This window comes from Astyanax mexicanus, chromosome 22 (genome assembly GCF_023375975.1).
Source record: "Astyanax mexicanus isolate ESR-SI-001 chromosome 22, AstMex3_surface, whole genome shotgun sequence".
In the NCBI taxonomy this organism is placed as follows: Eukaryota; Metazoa; Chordata; class Actinopteri; order Characiformes; family Acestrorhamphidae; genus Astyanax; species Astyanax mexicanus.
The window spans coordinates 11,127,501-11,152,722 of record NC_064429.1 but is presented as its reverse complement, the minus strand read 5'-3'; the positions used below and the strand labels follow the sequence as shown (position 1 = coordinate 11,152,722).

General features: G+C 38.8%; 1 protein-coding gene across 1 annotated transcript in view; it reads right to left on the bottom strand.

Annotated features, from left to right (window-relative positions):
• The window catches only part of sh2b3 (SH2B adaptor protein 3), a 42,393-nt gene that overhangs the window by 3,565 nt on the left and 13,606 nt on the right, over positions 1-25,222 (bottom strand). Inside the window, exons 2-7 of the mRNA XM_022675710.2 lie at positions 16,979-17,926; positions 4,504-4,605; positions 4,335-4,429; positions 1,432-1,523; positions 1,092-1,303; positions 25-196 (exon numbers count right to left, since the gene is read on the bottom strand). Coding sequence (XP_022531431.1) covers positions 25-196; positions 1,092-1,303; positions 1,432-1,523; positions 4,335-4,429; positions 4,504-4,605; positions 16,979-17,899 — 1,594 coding nt within the window. The 5' untranslated portion in view covers positions 17,900-17,926. The remainder of the gene's footprint in view (positions 1-24; positions 197-1,091; positions 1,304-1,431; positions 1,524-4,334; positions 4,430-4,503; positions 4,606-16,978; positions 17,927-25,222) is intronic.

Genomic DNA, 25,222 nt, shown 5'->3' with positions numbered 1-25,222 from the left:
TCATGATTCAGAAATGAGCCTCACCTGAGTGAGTGGGTGTGGCCAGGATGTAACTGGCCAATAGGACGTCACACGCTGCCCCACACTCCAGTGGGATTGGGGAGATGCGGAAGTGGGCGAGCATGTCGACTACAGAGGGGAAACGGAGGTGCTGAACCCGACACTGACCCCACTCCGTCAGAGACAGACGCAGGTGCTGAGAGAGAGACAGACAGACAGACAGACAGCTTTAAAACTGTAAAACCCACAACATTATATTATATTTTAATCACCTGAGGTGAAAATGAGGACAGTGATAATGATGATGATGATGTGGAGAAAGTGGTAATAGTGATGGTAATAATGTTAATTAAGGAAATGGTGTGGTAATAATGTTCTTGATGATGATTTTGATGATGGTGATTACAATGAGATGGTATCATTACTCTTAATAATGATAGTTAAAATTGCTGTGATGTATAATGATGGTGATGATAATGGTACTGATGGTTTAATGCTGATAATGGTACTGATGGGTTGATAATGGTAATGATAGTTTAATGATGATAATGGTACTGATGGTTTAATTATGATAATGGTACTGATGGGTTGATAATGGTAATGATAGTTTAATGATGATAATGGTACTGATGGTTTAATTATGATAATGGTACTGATGGGTTGATAATGGTCCTGATAGTTTAATGATGATAATGGTACTGATGGGTTGATAATGGTAATGATAGTTTAATGATGATAATGGTACTGATGGTTTAATTATGATAATGGTACTGATGGTTTAATTATGATAATGGTACTGATGGGTTGATAATGGTACTGACGGTTTAATGATGATAATGGTACTGATGAGTTATTATTGATGGTAATAGTGGAGACGATTATACTGATGATGATGATGATGATAATGGTACTGATGGTTTAATGATGATAATTGTGGGTAATGGAAGATGATGATGGTAGAGATGATTGCACAGAAGATAATGATGATGGTTGATGGTTAATTGATAATGGTACTGATGGTTTAATGATGATAATTGTGGGTTGATGGATATGACTGTACTGATGGTGATGATGATGGTGATGAAGAGTACCTTGGCTCTGCCCTGGTAGTTGAAGGTCAGGACGTAGTCTCCTCGCCGTGTCTCACTCTGTCTGACCAGGAAGTTGCCGTGACCCCCGACCCCGGCGTGCTGGACCAGGCAGGCGGCCCGGTTTCGGGAGATGGGGCCGTGGAACCAGGGGTAGGAGGACAGGAAGTGGTCTGTTTTATGATACGCCTGTTCCAGCATGAAGCTCGGAGAACCTGCAGGAGAAAATCACGAGTGATCACATGGATCCCGTTACAGGGGCGGGGTCGAGTATGTAAATGTAAATTAGTGTGTGTGTGTATGTAAGAGCATGTGTGTAAGAGTGTGTGAGTGTGTGTCTTACTCTGGCTGCCAGACTCCGCGCTCCCCCTCCGTACTGCTGCTACAGAATCACCCACAGGAAAGAAGACTAACTGTGGCTCCACGCCATCAGCCCTAAACACACACACACACACACACACACACCGGATACGTTAACACTCCACACACACGCTGCAACACTGTAACATCACCACAACATTAAAACAGTGTAACAATGTAACAATTTAACCAGGTCATCACATCTATGCAGCAATGTAGCAACAGCACAGCAACACTGTTACAGTTTAACACAGGAACAGTTAAACAATGTAACAATGTGAAAAACACACTGTTACCATTTAATAACATCTGTTCAGTGATGTAACAGGAGATGTAAAGCACTGTTACAAAGGTTTGTTACAAACGTAACAAAGATAACAGGCACAAATTAGCTATTTGTCAGTATAGCAGGTAATAGCATCTGTGCAGCAAAACAATGGCAGTGCAGCACTGTTATTTATAGTGTAACTTGTGCAGTGCACAGTAAAGCAATATAACATTGTAACAGACAGACTAAAGCAATTGTAACAATGCAATTTAACAATGCACAGTGAAGCAATGTAACAATGTAACAAGATAAGTGTAACATTTGATACCAGGTAACATCTGTGCAGCAATGCAACGACACAACAGACACAGTGTTACAGGTGCAGTGCAGCAATGTAACAGTGTAACTGGTAAATTGCAGTAATTAATCCATTCAACAGTTACCAGGTAACATTATCAGCACAGCATTGTAACAAGAGCAGAGTTACAGAACACTGTAAAAGCAGCAATGCAGCATTAACAGCAGCATTAACAGCAGCATTAACAGCATGCAACAGGTACAATTCAGCTATGTAGCAAATTAACAGTTATCAGGTAACAGTATATGTGCACCAATGTAACAGACACTGTGGAAAATTAACAATGTAACAATTTAAAAGGTAATGTAACAGTGTTACAGTTAACAAAAAAGTAGCAGTACAGCAGATACAGTGCAGCAATGCAGTGTAAGACTGAAAGTTCAGTTACAGGGTAACAGTAACTGCAACAGTGTAACAACATAATAGACTGTAAGTTACAGTGTGTTACAATATATCATCAAACATCAAACAGAAATCACTTCAGACTGCAATACAGACTTTAAATTAACATCAGACCACTGCCTTACACACACACACACACACACACACACACACATGCGAGAGAGAGAGAGAGAGAGAGAGAGCAAGAGAGAGAGAGAGAGAGAGAGAGAGAGAGAGAGAAAGAGAGGTAGAGAGAGAGTCCTGGCTATAGAGGAAGTTGCAGAGCACAAAAGCTTTTGGGTCGAGTCAGGAAGTGCGTCTTGTAATTCTTGGAAAAGCAAAATGTTATTGTATGTGATACCCCCTCCTTTCACACACACACACACACACACACTACAGCAGAGAGTTAATGAAGGGTAGTAACAGAAAGAGAGTCAGAGAGACTAAAAGAGAGAGAGAGAGATGAGATTGTGCTGAGTTGAGTGCTTGAGATTCTCAGTAATCAAAATAACAGGAAAACAACTTTTAACTCGCCCTCACTCTCTCTGTCTGTCTCTCTGTCACTCTCTCACTCTGTCTGTATCTCACTCTCTGTATCTCGCTCTCTGTCTCTCTCTCTCTCTATATGTTTCTCTCTCTTGTAAACGTCAATTAATGCAAACTGTAGTTGCATCTTAAATCATTAAACAGTCTCTGTTTTTATTATTATTGCTGCACTACAGTAGTTTCACTCAAACAATATCAAACATTCCTACTTATTATAAAATTCTCAATCCTTATCTTTAATAATAACAGCTGCACCCAGAACAAATCCACCACAGGAATGAAACTCTGTGGGTTGTATAACATTGTGAGACTAACTGTAAATAATTTAAGTTTTATGCCTGGCCAGTCATGTGACATAAGCAAGGCGGGGCTTATCTCTAAACCTGACTGACTATATAAGGTCATGTTGCGTGAGCTTCTATTCTGATTCATGCTGTAGATGTGATGTATGAAGCCTCGGAGATGAGCTCCAGAGTGACCCAACAGCCACGACTGCAAACATTCAGAGAGCAGTGATGATCTCCATGAGTCGTCCTCTTAGTGCCAGCACCGTTGGCAGACGGCTTCACAACGCAGGACTATGTCCATGTAGACCATTATGATATGTGGAGACCTTTGGTTTTCATTATAGGCACTTTAACAAAGTTACTGTTATTAATGAGATCCTGCAACCAGTACCATTACTGAACACTAAACACTCCGCTCTCTATTCCAGCAGGACGATGCTCATCCACACACTGCTGCTGCTGTTGCGTCTCAAGAGCTTTGAGTCTTGAAGACGCTGCAGATACTGAACCATGTGTAGCTGCTGTATCTCCAGATCTATAATCCCTGATTATAGAAAATGTGTGGGATGTGTTTCTATTGGACGCTCTATTAACACACAATCTGCAGAGTTATTATGGGATGGATTATCACTGGAGGAACATTAGGAACCTCTACAGCTCTCTACATGCTGAGACGTCTGGCCATATTACTACTGTAGCATGGGTGCAGCTATCTTCCCAATTATTTCTTGACAAAACTGTATATGCTGGTTGCTATGAACTGCATGAACGTGCACATGTGTGTGTATGTGTGTGTGTGTGTGTGTGTGTGTGTGTGTTTGTGTGTGTGTGTGCGTGTTTGTGTGTGTGTGTGTGTTTATGTATAGACTGCTGAGAATTCCAGCCATCTGCAGAAAAGCGAAAGGTCCTGAGATTCCCCTGCAGAGACAACCCACACACTTCCTCTTACACACACACACACACACACAAATAAACACATACTACAAATGCAACCCTCATAAGCACACAAAACACACACACACACACACACACACACACAGTCCCACCTGTTGTTGATACACCCTCGCAGTTCTGACGTCCAGGAGCTGACCTGCTGCTCGTCCTCCGCCTCGAATATAAAACTGCCCTGATAGTGATTAACCTGAGAGAAACACATCATTATTGTTTATGAGTGTTTGTGTGTGTGTAGTGTGTGTGTGTGTGTGTGTGTGTTACCTTTAATACAAATGTGTTCATGTTATCCGGCATCTCGAGTCGATTACAGCGTCGAACATCGATGATGTCGGAACAGCGTGCTGTCAGCTTCGGACTCGAACCCTGCACACACACACACACACACACACACACACATTATTATGACATTATAATCATCATACGATTCTAATAATCATACCATTCCAATAATAATAAAATTCTAATAATCAGACCCCAATCATCATACAATTCTAATAATACAATTGTAATAATTAGGCCATTCTAATAACCAGATTATTCCAATAATTATATGATTCTAACAGTCAGACAATTCTAATAATCATACGAATCTAGTAATCATGCCATTCTAATATTCAGACCATTCTAACAGTCCATTCTAACAGTCAGACTATTTTAATAATCATACCATTCCAATAATAATACAATTCTAATAATCAGACCCTAATCATCATACAATTCTAATAATCATATGATTCTAATAATCAGACCATTCTAATAATCAGTCCATTTTCATAATCAGACCATTCTAATAATTATATGATTCTAATAATCATATAATTCTAATAATCATGCCATTCTAATAATAATACAATTTTAATATTCAGACCCTAATCATCATACGATTCTACTAATCATACAATTCTAATAACCAGACCAATCATTCTAGTTAAGGTACTACTACATACACACACCCTCATAACATTACATTACAGAATCATCTTTTGTTCTGTGATAATGTATTAATGATAATATTTATAATGATAATATAAAATTACCACACACACATACTTACACACAAACACACTACACACACATACACACACTACACACAAATACACATACACACACACACACACACACTACAGCTGCTTTTCACAGGGTGTTAAATTTAGAATCACTTCCATTTCCCTTTCAGAGTTCTAGAAAATGCTGAGTGATTACATGGAAACCTTCACACACTCACACTCTCACACACACACCGCTGGTTAGAGAGTGTGTTGTGTAAGCCTGTCCTCCACGGGCAGATTAACTCCACAGCTGCAGATCTACAGGTTCCGTAATATTAACTCTATAAACCCAACCATCTAATCACTGCATTAATAACAGTCTGTATTGATTCTGTACTGAAATCACTGCATTAATAACAGTCTGTATTGATTCTGTACTGAAATCACTGCATCAATAACAAACTGTACTGACTCTGTACTGAAATCACTGCATTAATAACAGTCTGTACTGACTCTGTACTGAAATCACTGCATTAATAACAGGCTGTACTGATTCTGTACTGAAATCACTGCATCAATAACAAACTGTACTGATTCTGTACTGAAATCACTGCATCAATAACAAACTGTACTGACTCTGTACTGAAATCACTACATTAATAACAGTCTGTACTGACTCTGTACTGAAATCACTGCATCAATAACAAACTGTACTGATTCTGTACTGAAATCACTGCATTAATAACAGTCTGTACTGATTCTGTACTGAAACCACTGCATTAATAACAAACTGTACTGATTATGTACTGAAATTACTGCATTAATAACAAACTGTACTGATTCTGTACTGAAATCACTGCATTAATAACAGTCTGTATTGATTCTGTACTGAAATCACTGCATTAATAACAGGCTGTACTGATTCTGTACTGAAATCACTGCATCAATAACAAACTGTACTGACTCTGTACTGAAATCACTGCATTAATAACAGTCTGTACTGATTCTGTACTGAAATCACTGCATTAATAACAGGCTGTACTGATTCTGTACTGAAATCACTGCATTAATAACAGTCTGTATTGATTCTGTACTGAAATCACTGCATTAATAACAGGCTGTACTGATTCTGTACTGAAATCACTGCATTAATAACAAACTGTACTGACTCTGTACTGAAGTCACTGCATTAATAACAGTCTGTATTGATTCTGTACTGAAATCACTGCATTAATAACAAACTGTACTGACTCTGTACTGACATCACTGCATCAATAACAAACTGTACTGATTCTGTACTGAAATCACTGCATTAATAACAGTCTGTACTGATTCTGTACTGAAATCACTGCATTAATAGCAAACTGTACTGATTATGTACTGAAATCACTGCATTAATAAGAAACTGTACTGATTCTGTACTGAAATCACTGCATCAATAACAAACTGTACTGATTCTGTACTGAAATCACTGCATTAATAACAGTCTGTACTGATTCTGTACTGAAATCACTGCATTAATAGCAAACTGTACTGATTATGTACTGAAATCACTGCATTAATAACAAACTATACTGATTCTGTACTGAAATCACTGCATTAATAAGAAACTGTACTGATTCTGTACTGAAATCACTGCATCAGTAACAAACTGTACTGATTCTGTACTGACATCACTGCATTAATATCAGTCTGTACTGATTCTGTACTGAAATCACTGCATTAATAACAGTCTGTACTGATTCTGTACTGAAATCACTGCATTAATAACAAACTGTACTGATTCTGTACTGAAATCACTGCATTAATAACAAACTGTACTGATTCTGTACTGAAATCACTGCATTAATAAGAAACTGTACTGATTCTGTACTGAAATCACTGCATTAATAACCTGCTGTTATTAATGCAGTGATTTCAGTGATTTTTAGGCAGTGATTTTAGACACATACCAACACCAGAGCAACACACACCAACACCACAGCAACACGTACCAACACCAGAGCAACACAAACCAACACTACAGCATTACATACCAACACCAGAGCAACACATACCAATACCAGAGCAACACACACCAACACCAGAGCAACACACACCAACACCAGAGCAACACATACCAATACCAGAGCAACACACACCAACACCAGAGCAACACACACCAACACCAGAGCAACACATACCAATACCAGAGCAACACACACCAACACCAGAGCAACACACACCAACACCACAGCAATATATAACAACACCACAGCAACACACACCAACACACCACAGCAACACATACCAACACCAGAGCAACACACACCAACACCAGAGCAACACATACCAATACCAGAGCAACACACACCAACACCAGAGCAACACACACCAACACCACAGCAATATATAACAACACCACAGCAACACACACCAACACACCACAGCAACACATACCAATACCAGAGCAACACACACCAATACCAGAGCAACACATTCCAACACCACAGTAACACATACCAATACCAAAGCAACACATCAACAACACGGCAACATATAACAACACCACAGCAACACATACCAATACCAGAGCAACACACACCAACACCACAGCAACACATACCAACACCAGAGCAACAGTAACATTAAGAACAAAGCTAATTCTAAAGTCATAAACTAAAGTCATATTGCAGAAACAGGAAACCCCTTTAAAGAGTGAGAGAGACAGCATACGGCAGGTTTAAGTTCATTTTTTCAGTTTGTTACTGCTTCACACACTGGTTGTTTTACATGGCTAGATTGCACTGTGGAGGTAAACGTATGACTAAACTAGCTCTGCTGAGGTAGATTTCTGTTTGGCCTCTTGCATCCCTATAAAAACTAAATTTTTTATTAATGCATTATAATTTTATGACGGTTACACTGAATGCTATTGTTATGTTCCAGCAGTGATGCAGGTCAGAGTATGAGAATACCAAACGAAACTAACAGGCTTCAAAAAACTGCTAACAACCTCATTCCTGCATCTGTGCCCACACACACACACACACATACACACACACTAACACACACAGAAAAAACTGTAAGCTAAAGACTGAGTAACTGGCTGACACTTCCGTGGTTTAAACTGGTTTTCACATCTCTCTGTTTTTCTCTTTATTTTTACCCTCCCTCACTGCAGTCAACCCAAATACAGCTCGCCCTGACCTTTACCTCCGCTCTACTGCTCAACCACACAGAGCGAGAGAGAGAGAGAGAGAGACAGAGAGAGAAAGACAGAGAGAGGGAGAGAGACATATTTTTATATGTATTGTTTTATATATATATATATATATATATATATATATATATATATATATATATATATATATATATATATATATCTTTTGTATATTAACTTCTTGTTTCATTGCTTTGGCAAAAGTTGTTAATTGCAATTCATGCCAATAAAGCTATTTTAAATTGAAAATTGAAATTGAGAGATAGAGAGAGAGAGACAGAAAGAGAGAGAGTTATATAGTTATTAGTGGTGTGCAGTAAAGCCCTTCAAACCCCTGAAAATAAGTGCATGTAAATCATTACATCATATTTAATCAGGAAATATATATTATAGTTATTGTAAACTATAAGCATATATTTTATAAATTAACTAAAATAAAAACAGCAACTTATTTAAAGCATTAGCATTAGTGTGTTTTTCAGTTGCTACAGGACTCTTATCTGACTGACAGCCGTTCTGACCATAGACTGTATCTAAAGATGGACGCCGTGTCGCCGTTCCCATTCATTCAATGAAAATGAAGCCAAAATCTTCCGCCATTTTGGCGATTCAGAGACCAGAGTCTGCGCAGTAGAGACCAGAGGAGGGAGAAAGACTGTGGAGAGCTCCTACTCATTTAAATAACCCCGCCCCTGAGGGCTGCCTCGCGGTCACAGACTGCAGAGCGGGGCGGAGCGGAGCTGACGGTCTGTTATTGGTCCCGCCCATAAGCAGCCCTTTTACAATAACCACACCTTTTTTGAATAGAGCTGAATAACGTTTTAAAAACCGAATTCTGTGAGAATATAAAAATTTGTCAATATAAGCAGAGGTTACAATAGCTGTTACATTTAAATGATGGAGGTAGAATTACAGTATATTAGAAAAAAACGTGATTAAAACTTGTCTGTTTTGCCATTGAAACCTATGGGGATGGGTGGAGTTACACAGCTTTCTGCAGCCGAACAGCAGGGGGCGCCCGACCTGTGGTGGCTTCACTTTTGAGAGACGATGCTCTGTCCAGCTATATACAGTCTATGGTTCTGACCAATCAAAACTGCTTTTTAAAGTGGATTCTGCCCCCTTGTGTGTCTGCTTGAGCCTTTTCCTTATTTTTTGAAGGGTGTAGTAATGAGTCTTTTAGCAAAGTCGCAGAAGGGGTACCCGCTATATTAACTGCACGCCACTGATAGTTATAATACAATAATAAAAATATAAGGAATATATATATAGACATTCCCATAAATAAATTATTTTTTTATTCCTTATATTGTTATTATTGTATTAAAACTATATTTTTCAATGTTCAATGGCTTAAAAATCTCCTGGATCAGGTCTGATAACAACGAGCTCAGAGGTGTGAACACACACACTACACACACACACACACACACACACACACACACCCACACTATACACATGGCACACACATGAGCCATATCTTAATCTTTGCACAGGTCGGCTGAGCATCCTGTTTACGGCTTCATAAGGTGAACCACAACACCTAGAGAGAAAAGAGAGAGAGAAAAGAGAGACAGAGAGATGGAGAGAGAGACAGAAAGAGAGAGAAAGGGGCTTTCCGTGGGCAACACACTGAGGTCAGAAGGTGCTACCATTGACCCTACAGCCTACACAAACACACACACACACACACACATATACACACACACTAAACACACTGTCTATCAGGCTAATCCATAATATTAACAATATCACACACACTAACAAAACATGCAGCAATTCAGCATGTAGTACTGGGTTAAGCCACAAGAGGGCGTAAAATCGCCTTCTTGAATGTCCTATAAAAAGTCTCAGACACTACTCTTGTGTAGGTCACCTCCTGGTGAAAGCTCACTGACTGTTACACATGAAACTCTTCCTCATCCTCTTCTTCATTCTCTGCAGCAGCTAGTAAAAGAAAATATTCAGAAAAATAAGTCGATCAGGAAAAGCACCGTGTCTACATCAACCCGTGAATTAGTATTCTTGGCCCCGCCCACCTCGGCTCGGGACCGCCCACAGGCAGAGCTGAAGCCGGGCGGTGACACCGCCTAGTCAGATAGGAGGAGCTAACAGCGCTAGGAACAGCATGCAGTTCATTCCTGTGTTATTTGTGTGAATAACACATCAGTGTTTATATACTTTATCCAGTAATTCAGAGCTAAGAAACAAATGGTTAGAATTAGTCTATGGAGGAAAAACACCACCAACCAAATACAATTGAGATAGGTAGGTGTTTAGAACAGTTCTGTTTAAGCTAGCTAAGAGAAAAAATCGTTTAAAAAAACGGGGTGGATTTTTAGTTTCTGGATCTGGACTATAGTAACTATAACTAGTAACTATAGATTTAAATAGGATCTCCGGTGGATTTGGTGTTTTACAGAGACTCTAAGACTAGGTCAGTGGCTGAACTGCACTTAGCAGGGCATTATTACACATGTTGTAAAGTAACATATAACATTGCAAAAACTATTAGTGTAAAAATGTCTTTATTTTAAAATGTTTCTGACTGTTATCCATCTCGCTGCCTCCTGGTGTCACAGTGCTTTTAGCCAATCAGAAGCGATATGTTTAAATGTATGAATATTCATGAGCAAGAGTTGAAATCCTATTGTTTCTTCCAACACTCCTCCACTGGACTAAAGCAGCGTTATACCAGATCACTGAAGCACTTTTTTTCCACAAAAAACAGCTCACATGGCATTTAAATATGCATTCACACCTGGCCACATCTAGATTTAAACCGCATCTCCTGTGAGCGAAGGTGATGGGATTCCTCCATCATTTCTACTGGAGGCGGGGCTAGAGGTGGGTCTGGAGGCGGAGCCAGTTACATTAAATGTTACACATTCAACATTACTACAGTACAGTACACAAGACACAGCTACAAATCTACAAAATAAAAGTCTTATTTGACGCCTTTCTGATGGTATGCAGCATGTAACGCCCACCTGGACACAAGCCCACTCCAGCCCTGCTATACACACACACACGCACACGCACACGCACACACACACACTACACACACACACACACACACACACACACACACACACACACACTATACACATACTTACACAACACATACAAATTACAGAGCAGGTCCATATTTTCCACATTAAAAGCCCAACAGCTCCGCATGTAAACAATAATCAGTGTGTGTGTGTGTGTGTGTGTGTGTGTATGTGTTTGTGTGTGTGTGTGTTGGGGTAAACGCACCTGGCAGCGGTGCTTTGATAAGCCACTTCAAACCTCCAACACACACAAATCTCAGAAATACTCTTTCTCCAAAACACACACACACACTTTCAGCCGCACTTATACACACTTACAAAACCGTAAACGCAAACACACACTAGAAGTGAACAGCCTTTAATTGAAAATATATACAGCATCACATTCAACACATGTGTATAGTGTTTTCGGTGTAAGCGGGGTGTGTGTGTATAGTGTTTTCGGTGTAAAGCGGTGTGTGTGTGTATAGTGTGTTTGTGTGTATAGTGTGTGTGTGTGTATAGTGTGTTTGTGTGTATAGTGTGTGTGTGTGTATAATGTGTTTGTGTGTATAGTGTGTGTGTGTGTTTTCGGTGTAAAGCGGGGTGTTTTGAGGAAACGGGGCGGCGGGTGATTCCGTTCTGACTGATGGAAATTGAAAGTGTGCTGCAGATCTGAATCAGTGCCGATGCTATCGGCCCAGTTCTGCTGAATTCACTCAGTGAGGAATACGTGAGCGCTGATTGGCTCGCTCTTCAAAGAGTGAAATTCTTCTTCTCCATTCTCACACTGACTCAGAGGATACTGTGTGGTTTTCACTCTCAGAACTGTTCCTCCGTCTAAGAATGAAGAAATTCACCAGGAAAAGAAATTCACTAAAATCAGATACTAAATTAAATAAGAGGAAATGTGAGCCTGGATTTGCTGAATTAACATAAAATCTGAAATCTGGTGAAGAACTGTAGCCGTGCTCTCAGAGCTTTAAACTGTAAATCCACAGCTACAGATTAACTAATTTTCTTAAATAATAATTAGTGTCTTTCTTAACGTAAAATAATAAACCAATCAGAGTGTCTCTTGCTCATCATTCCATTTAAGAGTAGATCAGGTGAGCTCTGGCTTTGGTGGATTGCTATTGTAACGGTGCAGCTACCTGGACGTGTTCAACAAACTCTTCTCAGCAGAGGAAACTGAGCTGCTGGTTGACGCTGTGAAGGAGCTCCAGCAGCTCATTTATGGGAACAGCAATGTTATTTTATTTACTATTCTGTTTATTGTTGATGTAAAAGTTGGGTTTGTGCTGCTGTGTGTTCATGTGTGTGTAATAAGTGGGGGTGTATGCTCGGCTCGGCGCAGCACCTGTGTTACCGAGATAGCCATGAACGTCTGACTGTTGACTGTTGTCAGGGTTTTAATCAGTCAGTGGAGCTTCTGTGGATAGTAGAAGTACTTTATTATTTTCAATAACACAGTTGCTGGTAAATATCGTAGAGAATTGTATTTTGATAATATTGAGTATCACAGAATCCCAGTATCATGATAATATTGTTATCATGTGATATTCACACCTCGTATTTCATACTGAACACCAGCTTCAACAGGACACATATTAAAGCTCTGAGCTGTGGAGTGTGAGGAAAAACTTCAAATGACTGTGCATGCAGCTGTGTGTGTGTGTGTGTGTGTGTGTGTGTGTGTGTAACGCGCAGCAGATGTAAGGATGCGGTTTTGAAGAATTAGAAGTATTTTCCGACAGTTGAGCTGCGATCATCAAACACAAACCAGACAAACCTGAACAAACAACAAAGTGCTGCTGGATTTCACGCTTTATAACAAAAAAATTACTTTATCTCTACGCAAAAAACACGTAAACCACTTCAATTACAGATCTGCAGCAGCTTCACCTTCTACCATCACCTGCCGTCTCACTGCATCATCTGCAGGCGGTCTGGATTCACCTAATGCACTGATGGCTCTACACCAGTATAGTCTGGGGTTTGCAGGGTGTAAGATAGCGATGAGCATTTTGACATGCCTTGCACAGAGTGTAAAATAGAGCTCAATAGTTTTACTCAGATTAAAGCTGTCATAGATTATCTAATAATAAAACATCTCTATAATAATAAGAATCTCTGGATTCTGCTGATTGGACAAGAGTGTGGAGTTATTTTCGGCTGGTTTATGGCACAATGTTTTGGGCAAAGTTTGTAGTAAAGAGTTTATGGGTTATAAAGGGGGTTTATGGGTAAACCCCCTTTATAACTCCGTTTTCTTGGAGATAGCTTACAGGAAGTGCACACACACACACACACACACACACAGTGGATAATGAAGCACACACTTAACAGCTGTGCTCCATGTACCCTGCCAACCATACACACCTAAACATGCAGGCGGGTAAACACTGCAGTGAAGGAAGCAGATCTGAATGAACAATAAGCAGAACCTCGTCAGAGTCAGCTGATCCTACACACACACACACACGAGCAGACTGCAAGGTCAGAACAGACTGTGGTATAATACACTTCTATGTAAAGCTGAACTCAATTTTTCATTCATTTTAAAATGTCTAGTTGTGTCTCTAGTATGAATAAATAAAAAAGTGCTCTGGTGATCCGGTATAACGGTGGAGGAGTGAGCAGGGAGGTATGATTGGATTTTGGCTCTTGCTCATGAATATTCATACATGCAAACATATCGAACAACAGTTTTGTTCGATAAAACAGGTTTTAAAATAAAAACATGTTTACACTAATAACAGTCTTCGCAATGTTATATGTTACTATACAACATGTGTAATAATGACCTGCTAAGTGCAGTTCAGCCTATACTGACCTAGTCTTAGAGTCTATAAGTCTTTAGTCTTAGAGTCTTTAGTCTCTGTAAAACGCCAAATCCACCGGAGATCCTATTTAAACCTATAGTTACGTACACACAGAGGTGGGTAGTCCAGGTCCAGAAAGTAAAAATTCTACTTTTAACTAGTGTAAACAGAACTACCTATCTCAATTGTACTTGGCTGCTGATGTTTCTCCATAGACTAATTCTAACCAACAATAGAAACCTGTATCTCGTACGTTATGACTGTACGAACTGAATCATCCCACACTCGTCTTTCTCTCTCTCTCTCTGAGCGTGTGGAAATGGTCAGTAATCTGTAATAGAGGTGATTCTGTGGTTTCTGATACTGTATGACTCACTGTTATCTAGAAACGTGAAGAAAAGAATGATCACATCGATACAAACAGCAGCAGGAGGATAAAACGTGTCCTTGATTTTCCACATGTTTCACACGGCGAGTCAGAAACCTCAACTCGCTGTGATGCACCGAAATAAAACTTCTGGACGAAACTGACATTAAACATTTTGCAGGGTTTTTTTAATCAAATTCGCCAAGTTGTATTAATTAAACAACCTGTACGTATTTTACCTTGCTTTTAAAACAAAAAGCAAATACAAAAAATGCTAAATTTTGTATTTTAAAACTTAAAAAAATATAATACAGTGCAATATAATACACTGTTGTCTCTACATGTGTTTTGCAGTGGAGACCTGCACTACAAAATTATATCTAGTCCTGCTTTAGAATTTTATTAAATGTATATATATAAAAAAAAAGAAATAAAAATTACAATTGCAATTACAAAACACTGAAAATATGTTTCATAAAATGTTTAATTTTATTTTAACAACAAATTACACTTAAAAGTATCAAAGAATTAAAAGTAAAAGTATGGTGTTAAAAACAGAGATTGTATTATCTTGATTTCTATATTTTATTGTGTGCTACCAAAACAACGTTTGCAAAAAAACATTGTTTTATAATAATTAAGTATCAATTTTAAACTCAATGTTTAGAAATATAAATGAAGGTATATATATATATATATATATATATATATATATATATATATATATATATATATATATATATATATATATAAGGGGGTTTAACTGAATAAAGTTTGCCATGTCTATTCTATTTAAAAAAATTTTTTAGTAAGTATTAAACTAATACACTTTATTCTCGCACACACACACGCTGCTCTGAGGTCAGGCGTATGGTGATTGGTGGTGGTGATGATGATGGTGATGTGTATCAGCGGGAGGTAATTGTGATCTGTCGGTGAGGGACGTGAAGGACGTGAAGAACATGGTAACAGAGAGGAACTGAGGTTCTCTACAGTTCTGAGAGACTCTGGGTTTTTCCTTATATAGACATCCAGCACACTCACCACCGACAGCCAATCAGGAGCCGGAAACAGACTCGACCCGCACACAGTACAGGCACCTGATTGGCTGCTGAAACGACCCTGCAGAGGGGAGCAATTACACGGCCGAGAGAGATAAAGAGAGAGAGAGAGAGAGTAGTAAAAGTGGTGGTATATTTGTTGTATATGGTAAATACACTACTTAAATTCACACAACAGCAGTTTCTAATGCCATAAGACCATTAAAGCGATAGTTTGGCCCATTTATTCCAATTTCACACTATTCCACACACTTCAAATTCTGATACACAACCGATAATACTGATTTATATTCTGATACAAAAGCTCTTTTTTCACTTATTTAATATTAATATTTTAATTTTAGCATTATTTTTAGAGATGCACTAAATATTGGCAATCAAAAAAAAATCCAAAAGTGGCAGAATAATAACAATAATGGCAATATTGACCCTACAGTGGAAGTATTTCCTCTAACACTAGGATTTTTCAGAGTAAAAATGAACTTAAACCTGCCGTTTTTCGGCTCCCTCCTTTGTTTCCAGCTCCCTGCCTCATTCCCTGCACTCATATCTGACATTACCGATCAACATATCTGTAGATATTAATATATAAAACTCTCCAAACTACAGTAAACTGAGACTAAACCAAACTAACCCAGCATTATATTAAAACACGTATTAGTAGAAGATCCAAGTCCAGCATCACCCATACATTCTGATCTTCTGGAGTCTTAAACTTCACATTTTTAACAAATTCAAATAAATCCACCCAGATTAAAACTTTTTACCTCAGCTCCAAAAATACTTGCTCCAAAATACATCAGCATGGGACAGCTTTGTTTGTTTGTTTGTTTGAAGTCCCACTATTAAAATGCAATCAATGCAAGATCATTTCTTCAAAAACTAGTCATTTCCTATTTATCCTTCATTCAGCAGTTACAGGAGACTAAAAACCAGCTCCACCACATCTACTCAAACTGCTTTTAAATAAACACAACCTGTATAAAACCACTGCAGCTCAACACGCTTGGAGGAGAACACTAATTCCCCAGTTGCAGACTGTAAGCAGATATTTTCATTAGCTTTCAACAGCCTAGCCACAGAAAAACATCACCAACACTCACACTATGAGATGTGATTAGAGGAGAGGAAGGGAAATCCCAACCAATCAGAGAAAAGGAGGACAGTTATGCCCTTCAGGACTCTAGGACTCCGGAGGATCAAACCTTTAACCACCTTTTGTATTGATTTTAAACAGAAAATGAAACAAGCATCTCCTACCTTCGGTGGGTCGTAGAGCTCCAGCTGAAACCTGTTGCTTGTTCTCCTGACCAGCAGGCGGCAGCGCTGCCACCGAGGCGCCGTGTCGGAGATACTGTCGTCCTCCACCAGGTACCGCAGCTGCCCGTCCATACAGGTGCTGCCACCTTCCTGCTGCCGTTTTGTGCTCTGCTGCCGCTTCCTGAAGCTCTGAGTAAAACGCGTCAGCAGATGTGCGCCACTGGGAGGCGCTGTCGGGGGAGACGGGGGAGACGGAGAGGCGGAGAGACGATCGGCCGTCCCTGAGGCCACACCCCTCCTTTCCGATTCGTCCCCGGAACTGCTGTGGATGCGATCTTCCGGGGGAGATCGCTTTTTAAAAATCTGGCTCAATCTCCGTCGGAAACGACTGACTGAGGTGTTCGAGATGTTTGAGACATTCGAGCGCTGTGGGAGGGGTTCTTCTTCCTCGTCGGGGGCGTGGCCGAGAGTTCGGCCTGTAGTGTCATTGGGCGAACAGCGTAAAGGCCGCTCCTGCTCCCGGTTTACCGTCACCACGTCCGGTTTGGCCGGCAGAACGCCCAGCAGGGTGGCGCTGCTCGGCTCCCGGTAATCCAGAGCTTCAGAGATGGAGGTGATGCGCACATGGCTGGTCATCACGGGCAGCGGCGGCGGCAGCGGCAGTGGCAGCGGAGGCGGCAGCAGGGCATCTTTGGCCACCTCGCTGCAGAAGTGCTGCTGGAAGAGGGTGCTGAACTGCTGGCTGAAGCTCTCCGGGGGGAAGACATCGTGCGGCGGGCGGGCCCTGGCAAAGTGCCGGTAGTGCAGGGCCAGCTGCCGAGCCGTGACGCTGGCGTGCAACTCGCAGAACTCCTTCCAGTCAGAGGGGGGCGCTAGGAGCGGCACGCTGCTCGTGGTCTGCTGGATAGTGTTACCATTCATCGCAGTAACCAGCACAGCTGAGGAGCACTGAAAGAGCGGGAGAAAAGCAGAAAGGAGAAGAAGACAGAATGAGATTTACTGAGAACCGAATCCCGCAAGACTTTTCCATTTCATACTGAAATCAGAAGTGAAACCGTTAGAGGAGAACCGTTACTGCACGACTGCAGCACCACAAACCCTCACACAATCGCACCATCAGATCCACCAATCATCTAACAAACATCTACACATCTAAACATCTAAACCTGAACAACATTTAAAGCCAATGACCTAATGACCCTCAAACTAACGGTAGTGAACCCAGATCACTGTGATCAGTTTCTGAAGGTCCAATAAAACCAGTCTATTCCACATTTCTATATTCTGTGTTGTAGTTTGTAGGTTTTATGTTTGAGGTTTTGTGGTTGTAGGGTTGTGTTTTCAGGATAGTTATGGTTGTAGATTTGATGTTTGCTAGATGTCTGTGGCTGAAGGTTGTCTGTGTTTATTGGATGATTGTGGTGGTAGGGATTGAGTTGGATGGATGTTTATGGTTGTAGTGTTTGTGTTTGTTGAATGTTCATTGTTCATGTAGGTTTTGTGTTTGATATATGCTTTGGTTGAAAGTTGTTGGTGTTGATAGATGTTCATGGTTGGAGGGTTTTAGTGTTTGTTAGATGTTCCTGGTTGTAGAGTTGGTAGTTTATATGTTTAGAGTTGTTGGGTTTGTGTTTGGTCAATGTTTATGGTTTTTGGATTTATCTTTGATAAATGGTCATGGTGGTAGAGTTTATGTTTGTTGGATGTTCATGGTTGTGGGTTTGATGTTTGTTAGATGTCTTTGGCTAAAGGTTGTTGGTGTTTGATGGATGTTCCTGGTTGTAGGGTTGGTGGTTGTAGGTTTTTTGTTTGATAGATGTTCATAGTTGGTTAGTTCATGGTTTTTGGATTTATGTTTGTTGGATGTTTATGTTTGTAGGGTTTGGGTTTGTTGAATGTTCATTGTACATGTAGGGGTTGTGTTTGATAGATGCTGTGGTTAAAGGTTGTTTGTGTTTGATTGATGTTCATGGTTGTAGATTTGATGTCTGCCAGATGTCTGTGGCTGAAGGTTGTTGGTGTTTGTTGGATTTTGTGGTGGTAGGGTTTGTGTTGGATGTTCATTGTTCATGCTGAGTTTTTGTGTTTTTTGGATGCTGTGGTTGAAGGTTGTAGGTGTTTGATGGATGTTTGTGGTTGTAGGGTTTATGTTTAATAGATGTTTTTGGTTGCAGGGTTCAAGTTTTCTGGATGTTCATGATTTGGGGTTTATGTTTGTTTGATGTTTAAGGTGGTATATTCCTGTTTGTTGGGTTTGTGCTTCTTGAATGATTGTGGTTGTAGGTTTTATGTCTGTAAGATGTTCAGGTTTATAAAGTGTTGGGGAAATAAATCTGTTGGATATAATTTGTAATAATTCCCAACATCATACATAACATACAGTGATGTTCAGGTTTGGGTTTTCAGTACCGGCACCACAGAACCCAGATGTTTTTATAGCTGGTCCGAATCCTCTATGAATGAAGAGGAATTGAATCATCAGTTTCAGTGACCACAAAACATCAGACTGATCACGCAACCATGAACCACTAGCGGAATGACTCACACACACACACACACACACACACACACTCAGACTCAGAGGAAATGAATGGGTAATCTGAGTTAAGTTACTTCATAAACCATCTCAGAACAAGTATCATCAGAACGACTCTTTGATGTTACAAAGAATGAAAAGACATTAGTTAGATTAGAGAAGTTCACACACACACACACACACACACACACACACACACACACACACACACACACACACACACTCACTCTAATAATGAAACTAGTCCCAGAAACGTTTCAGGAGGTAATACACACTCATAACACACACATAGTTACGCTCATATTTCTGGTATGAAAGTCTGAACCAGTCATAAACAGACCCAGATATTCAGATATAATACAGATATTATAAATATATTATACATATATTATACAGATATAATACAGATATTATAAATATATTATACATATATAATACTGATATTATACTGATATAATACAGATATTACATAGGCCTATATTGACACTGTGATAGAAACACACATCTCATTATATTCACACACTTATTCAAACTGCATTAATTTGGTTATTTATTCATTAATTGACTGTATCCATTTACTATATTAGATCAGAATCTAAAACTGATCACTATAATCATTTATTTTCTCAGTTTTGTTTATTTAAACAGCCTGTGGGAGTTTCCTCAGTGAAATATGGTAAATGAGCCACAATCTAAAATCTCTGAATTTCTAATCAAAGTAAATAAAATAAATAGAAATGTTGTTTGGTAAAATATAACAATCAAACAACCAGAAAGTGTCAGTATTAGGGATGCACTGATGTGTGATATAAGATATTACACATGTAAACAGCTAAGAGAGCACTAAAAAAATATGAGTTTCTTTGATTTTAATAAATTAAAAACCTCTGGAATATAATCAAGAGGAAGATGGATGATCACAAACCATCAAACCACCAAACTGAACTGCTTGAATTTTTGCACCAGGAGTAAAGCAGCATAAAGTTATCCAAAAGCAGTGTGTAAGACTGGTGGAGGAGGAGAACATGATGCCAAGATACATGAAATAAAACTGTGATTAAAAACCACCAGGGTTATTCCAACAAATATTGATTTCTGAACTCTTAAAACTTTTCAGCCAATTCCCATTTTCTGTAAATAAATGCTCTAAATAAGAATATTTGTATTTGGAATTTGGGAGGAATGTTGTCTGTAGTTTATAGAATAAAACAACAATGTTCATTTTAATCAAACAGGAGGCAGACCCACACTCAAACTTACTGTGTTCACTACAGAACGTGCACTGCTTTCACACTGTCTCTCCAAAAACCCAAAACTCTGGAGTAAATCAACACAGCTTTAAATAAAAACAGCAGGAAAAATTAAAAACTGAAAGGAAAAACAGAAAAATAAAATGAAGCGTCTAGAGATCAGAGCAGCGTCCGGCCGAACCAAAACTATCTGCTAACGCTGAGTCAACATCTTTAAAATCACAACACAGCAGCAGAATTATATCTGTCCTAAATCTATAACCAGGGCTTAATCTGATTGGCTGAGCCTCTTCTGAAAGCATCGTAAAATCCTCCGCTCACTGAACAACACACTGCGTTAATATGCGGATCATAAAATACATTACAGTATTAAATACCTACATATAAATACTTAATAATTAAATACATAAACCACTAAATAAATAATAAAATGTGTAATAAAAGCTGTATCTTTATTCTACAGTATATAATTTGTCATATTAGGAAATTTTAATTAAATTTGACACATTTTAAGCTGTTTGATACAAAAGAAAAAAACAAATTGTTGTATTTTTCTATTGCATATCTACCAGAGGTATATACCATAGAGTTATATCTGTCCTGCGTCATTTATATTATGGAAATGTTGGTCACACAGTGCATTATATGTAATGTAACGCAGGATCTGCTTTTATTTACATTTTTGTATTGTTTAATATCGCAGGAATAAACTTTAATGCAATGTAATTTTATTTCCAATATAGTGCAGACTTAATAATAATAATAATAATAATAATAATAATAATATATATTTTTTAAAGTTTATCTATTGAACCATCTGATTCAGCAAAGAACTATTCAATCATGTACCTGTCAGAGTATTTACATTTTCTATAACGAAATTATTGTGCCATTTATGGAAAATAAAAGAAGAACAAAATATATATTTCCCAAATTATGATTAAGTACAGTTATGTTGTATTTAAAATGGTATAATTGCTTTGTTATGTTATTCTAGTATCATCATTATATCAGTAGCATTTAACCCCTTTATGACATAGATTTCTTTTCTTTTTCTTTTTTTTTGGAATAACCACAACTGCTTTAATATTAAACCCCAAAAAAGTGGTCTTGCTGCACAATGTTGCCCTGAGTTCAAATGTGATGATTTGTGACATTCTGTAACTTCTGTAACTTAAAAACAAAAAATGTGGTTTGTTGCCTGAGGACAACACTATATAATAGGGGGTTAAAGATAAGTAACTAAACAAGTAAATAAGTGAGTAAATAAATTAATATGTATGGAAAATGTGGCCTGAGGGAAACACCATTAAAAAGTGGTTAAAGATAAGTAAGTGAATTAATAAATAAATAAATATGGTATCAATAGGTGTAATAAAAATGTGGCTTGTTGAAAAAGGGGTTAAAGACAAGTACGTAAATAAATAAATCAGGTATGGAAAGGTGCGATGATCAAAAATTTGGCTTGTTGCTTGAGGGCAACACCATACAACAGGGGGTTAAAGGCTAAAGGTAACTAACTAAATAAGTAAATAAATAAATATGGCATGGAAAGGTGTAATAATCAAAAATCACAATACTATATGGGGTTAAAGATAAGTAAGTAGGTAAGTAAGTAAGTAAATAAATAAATAAGGTATGAAAAGGTAAATTTGGTTTGTTGCCTAAGGGCAACACTGTACAGTAGGGGGCTAAATACAAGTAAAAGAATAATTAAGTAAATAAATAAGCGAATAAATAAATAATTAAGCTATGGAAAGGTGTAATAATCAAAATTCTACAACTTGGTTTGTTGCCTGAGGGCAACACTAATGATCTTAAAATGTCAATAATAGTTAATAGTTTATCGCACTCATTTCTGAGACGATATCTCGTCCACAGTAAATTGTAATGGTGAGAGGTCTGTGCACGTGGATTTTTGAGAGTTGCGGGTCGTGAACAGAACCCTGTGCAGTTCTGCAGAGCGTCTGAGGAAGCGTTTGAGCGCGGGTTCGAGTATCAGCCCTCATTACTGCACAGTCCTCTGCGGCTCATCCTGCCGCTGCCACAGCTGAGATGACAGTTCACACTTCCCCTTTGATATTCGGCAGAGCAATAAATGACCAAAACCACAGAGAACCAGAGAACCGAGCGCCCGCTTCCCAGAAACAGAGCCGGGTTAAAGCCACAACTCAGCAAACTCACATTTACACAACTCCACACACTATACACACACTGCAGCCGAGATACCAGCTAATGCAGCGCAGAAACTGATATTATACAGTGCTGTCTGGAAGTGTGTAAACCTGTCGTGATGCTCATCGCTATCTTACACCCAGCAAACAGTCTATTTTCACTACTTCCTCCTGTCTGGTTTAAACAGCAGCAGAGCTTCTGAATATATCTACACTGATGGCGTGGTGTTCTGGAAATGAGGTGTGTTCAGGTACATTTCTGGAGTTTTATCTTGTTTATCTTGGCAACAGAAAACACAGGAGCTCCACTGACTGAATACAACCTAGACAGACGCCAACAATCAGACGTTCATCGCTATCTCGGTAAAACAGGTGCTGTGCCGAGCCGAGCGTACACCCCCACTTATTACACACACATGAACACACAGCAGCACAAACCCAACTTTTACATCAACAATAAACAGAATAGTAAATAAAATAACATTGCTGTTCCCGTAAATGAGCTGCTGGAGCTCCTTCACAGCGTCAACCAGCTCAGTTTCCTCTGCTGAGAAGAGTTTGTTGAACAAGTCCAGGTAGCTGCACCGTTACAATAGCAATCCACCAAAGTCAGAGCTCACCTGATCTACTCTTAAAGAGAATGATGAGCAAGAGACACTCTGATTGGTTTATTTCATGTTATGCCCAAAATTAACCACACCCATGATTAATTAAAATAATTAGTTTTTTGCTTTTGCAAAAAAGTTGTTTCCTTTTTTTAGACTTTTCCCATCATTACGACAGCAAAGACACATTGACGCATTCTAAATCAAGCTGCAATGATGCACGGCTGACGACTCATCAGTAGATCACTAAAATAGGTCTCTATGACTAAATCTCAACAGAAGGTGGATCATGCAGCAAGACAACAACAACAAAAAAAAGTCGTTTTCCCAAAGAATGGTTCAAAAAAGGTAAAAAAAAAAAAAGTGGTTAAAGATAAGTAAGTGAAGAAGTAAATAAATAAATAAGGTATGAATATAGGTGTAATAAAAAATTGGCTTGTTGAAAAAGGGGTTTAAGATAACTAAGTAAATAAAAAATTGGATTGTTGCTTGAGGGCAACACCATACAACAGGGGGTTAAAGGTTAGGGGTAACTAACAAAATAAGTAAATAAATAAATATGCCAAGGAAATGTGCAATAATACAAAAAAATACAATACTATAGGGGGTTAAAGATAAGTAAGTAGGTAAGTAAGTAAGTAAATAAATAAATAAGGTATGAAAAGGTCAACTTGGTTTGTTGCCTGAAGGGGAACACTATACAATAGTGGATTAAATATAAGTAAGTGAACAAATAATTAATAAATAAATAAATAAATAAATAAGGTATGGAAAGGTGTAAAAATCAAAAATACAACTTGGTTTGTTGTCTATTATAATGACAATAAGCGCCCGTAATATCTTACAATAAATTGTAATATCTTTTTCACCAAAAAAACTCTCGTTTTTTAACCAGTTTTGTTCAGGTTTCTAAAAACGTGGTGCTTTTCAGTGATCACATCATACGTCACCAACAGAGGGCGCTACACAGTGGTGGTGAACAGAAGCGGTCACGTTTTCGCACTAAAAAAACTAGTATTCTTCGGTTCTCATTGCAAACAAATATTCCTGGTTCCAGAATCTACTTTAGTTGGTGAAAACGCGAAAAACCAGTTCAAAATTAGCTTCACAAACCAGAACGGTGCCACATTAACGGTTTCACATTGGTGGAAATGTGCACATTGAGAAATCAACTAGCTCTAAACCCCTATCCGGACGGAATTCATTTTTTTCAATTTTCACACTTCTACTTAGTGATGAAACTCCTGCAGCCGGGTTGCAATTGAAAAAACAGGAGGAGTGAGTTTTTAGGCTTTTTTTCTTGGTCACATGACATCACAGTGTTCAGCAGCTCCTCCATTTCCACTCGCTCTTATGTTTAATGTGGATCTCCGTGGAAACGTGCAACAAATGTGTAATTAATCTAAAAAAAAAAAAAATAATACCCCACTGTCTCCCACTGATTGGTCAGTTCAGCAAGTTGCTATTCGAGGTGTTGTGCCAAATACTGCCTCCCTGTTTTACACTGCAAACCAACCGGACCATAATTCAGCTGATCCAGACCGAGACCACCTCTTTTATTGGGTCATGACACCTTTCACATCTGCACGTTCCCCAAGCCACTTCCTGTTTACACAGCTGCACAGCGGCAGGAGGTACAGAATGAAGCATACAGGCCACAACCAGCTGGTTCAGAAACA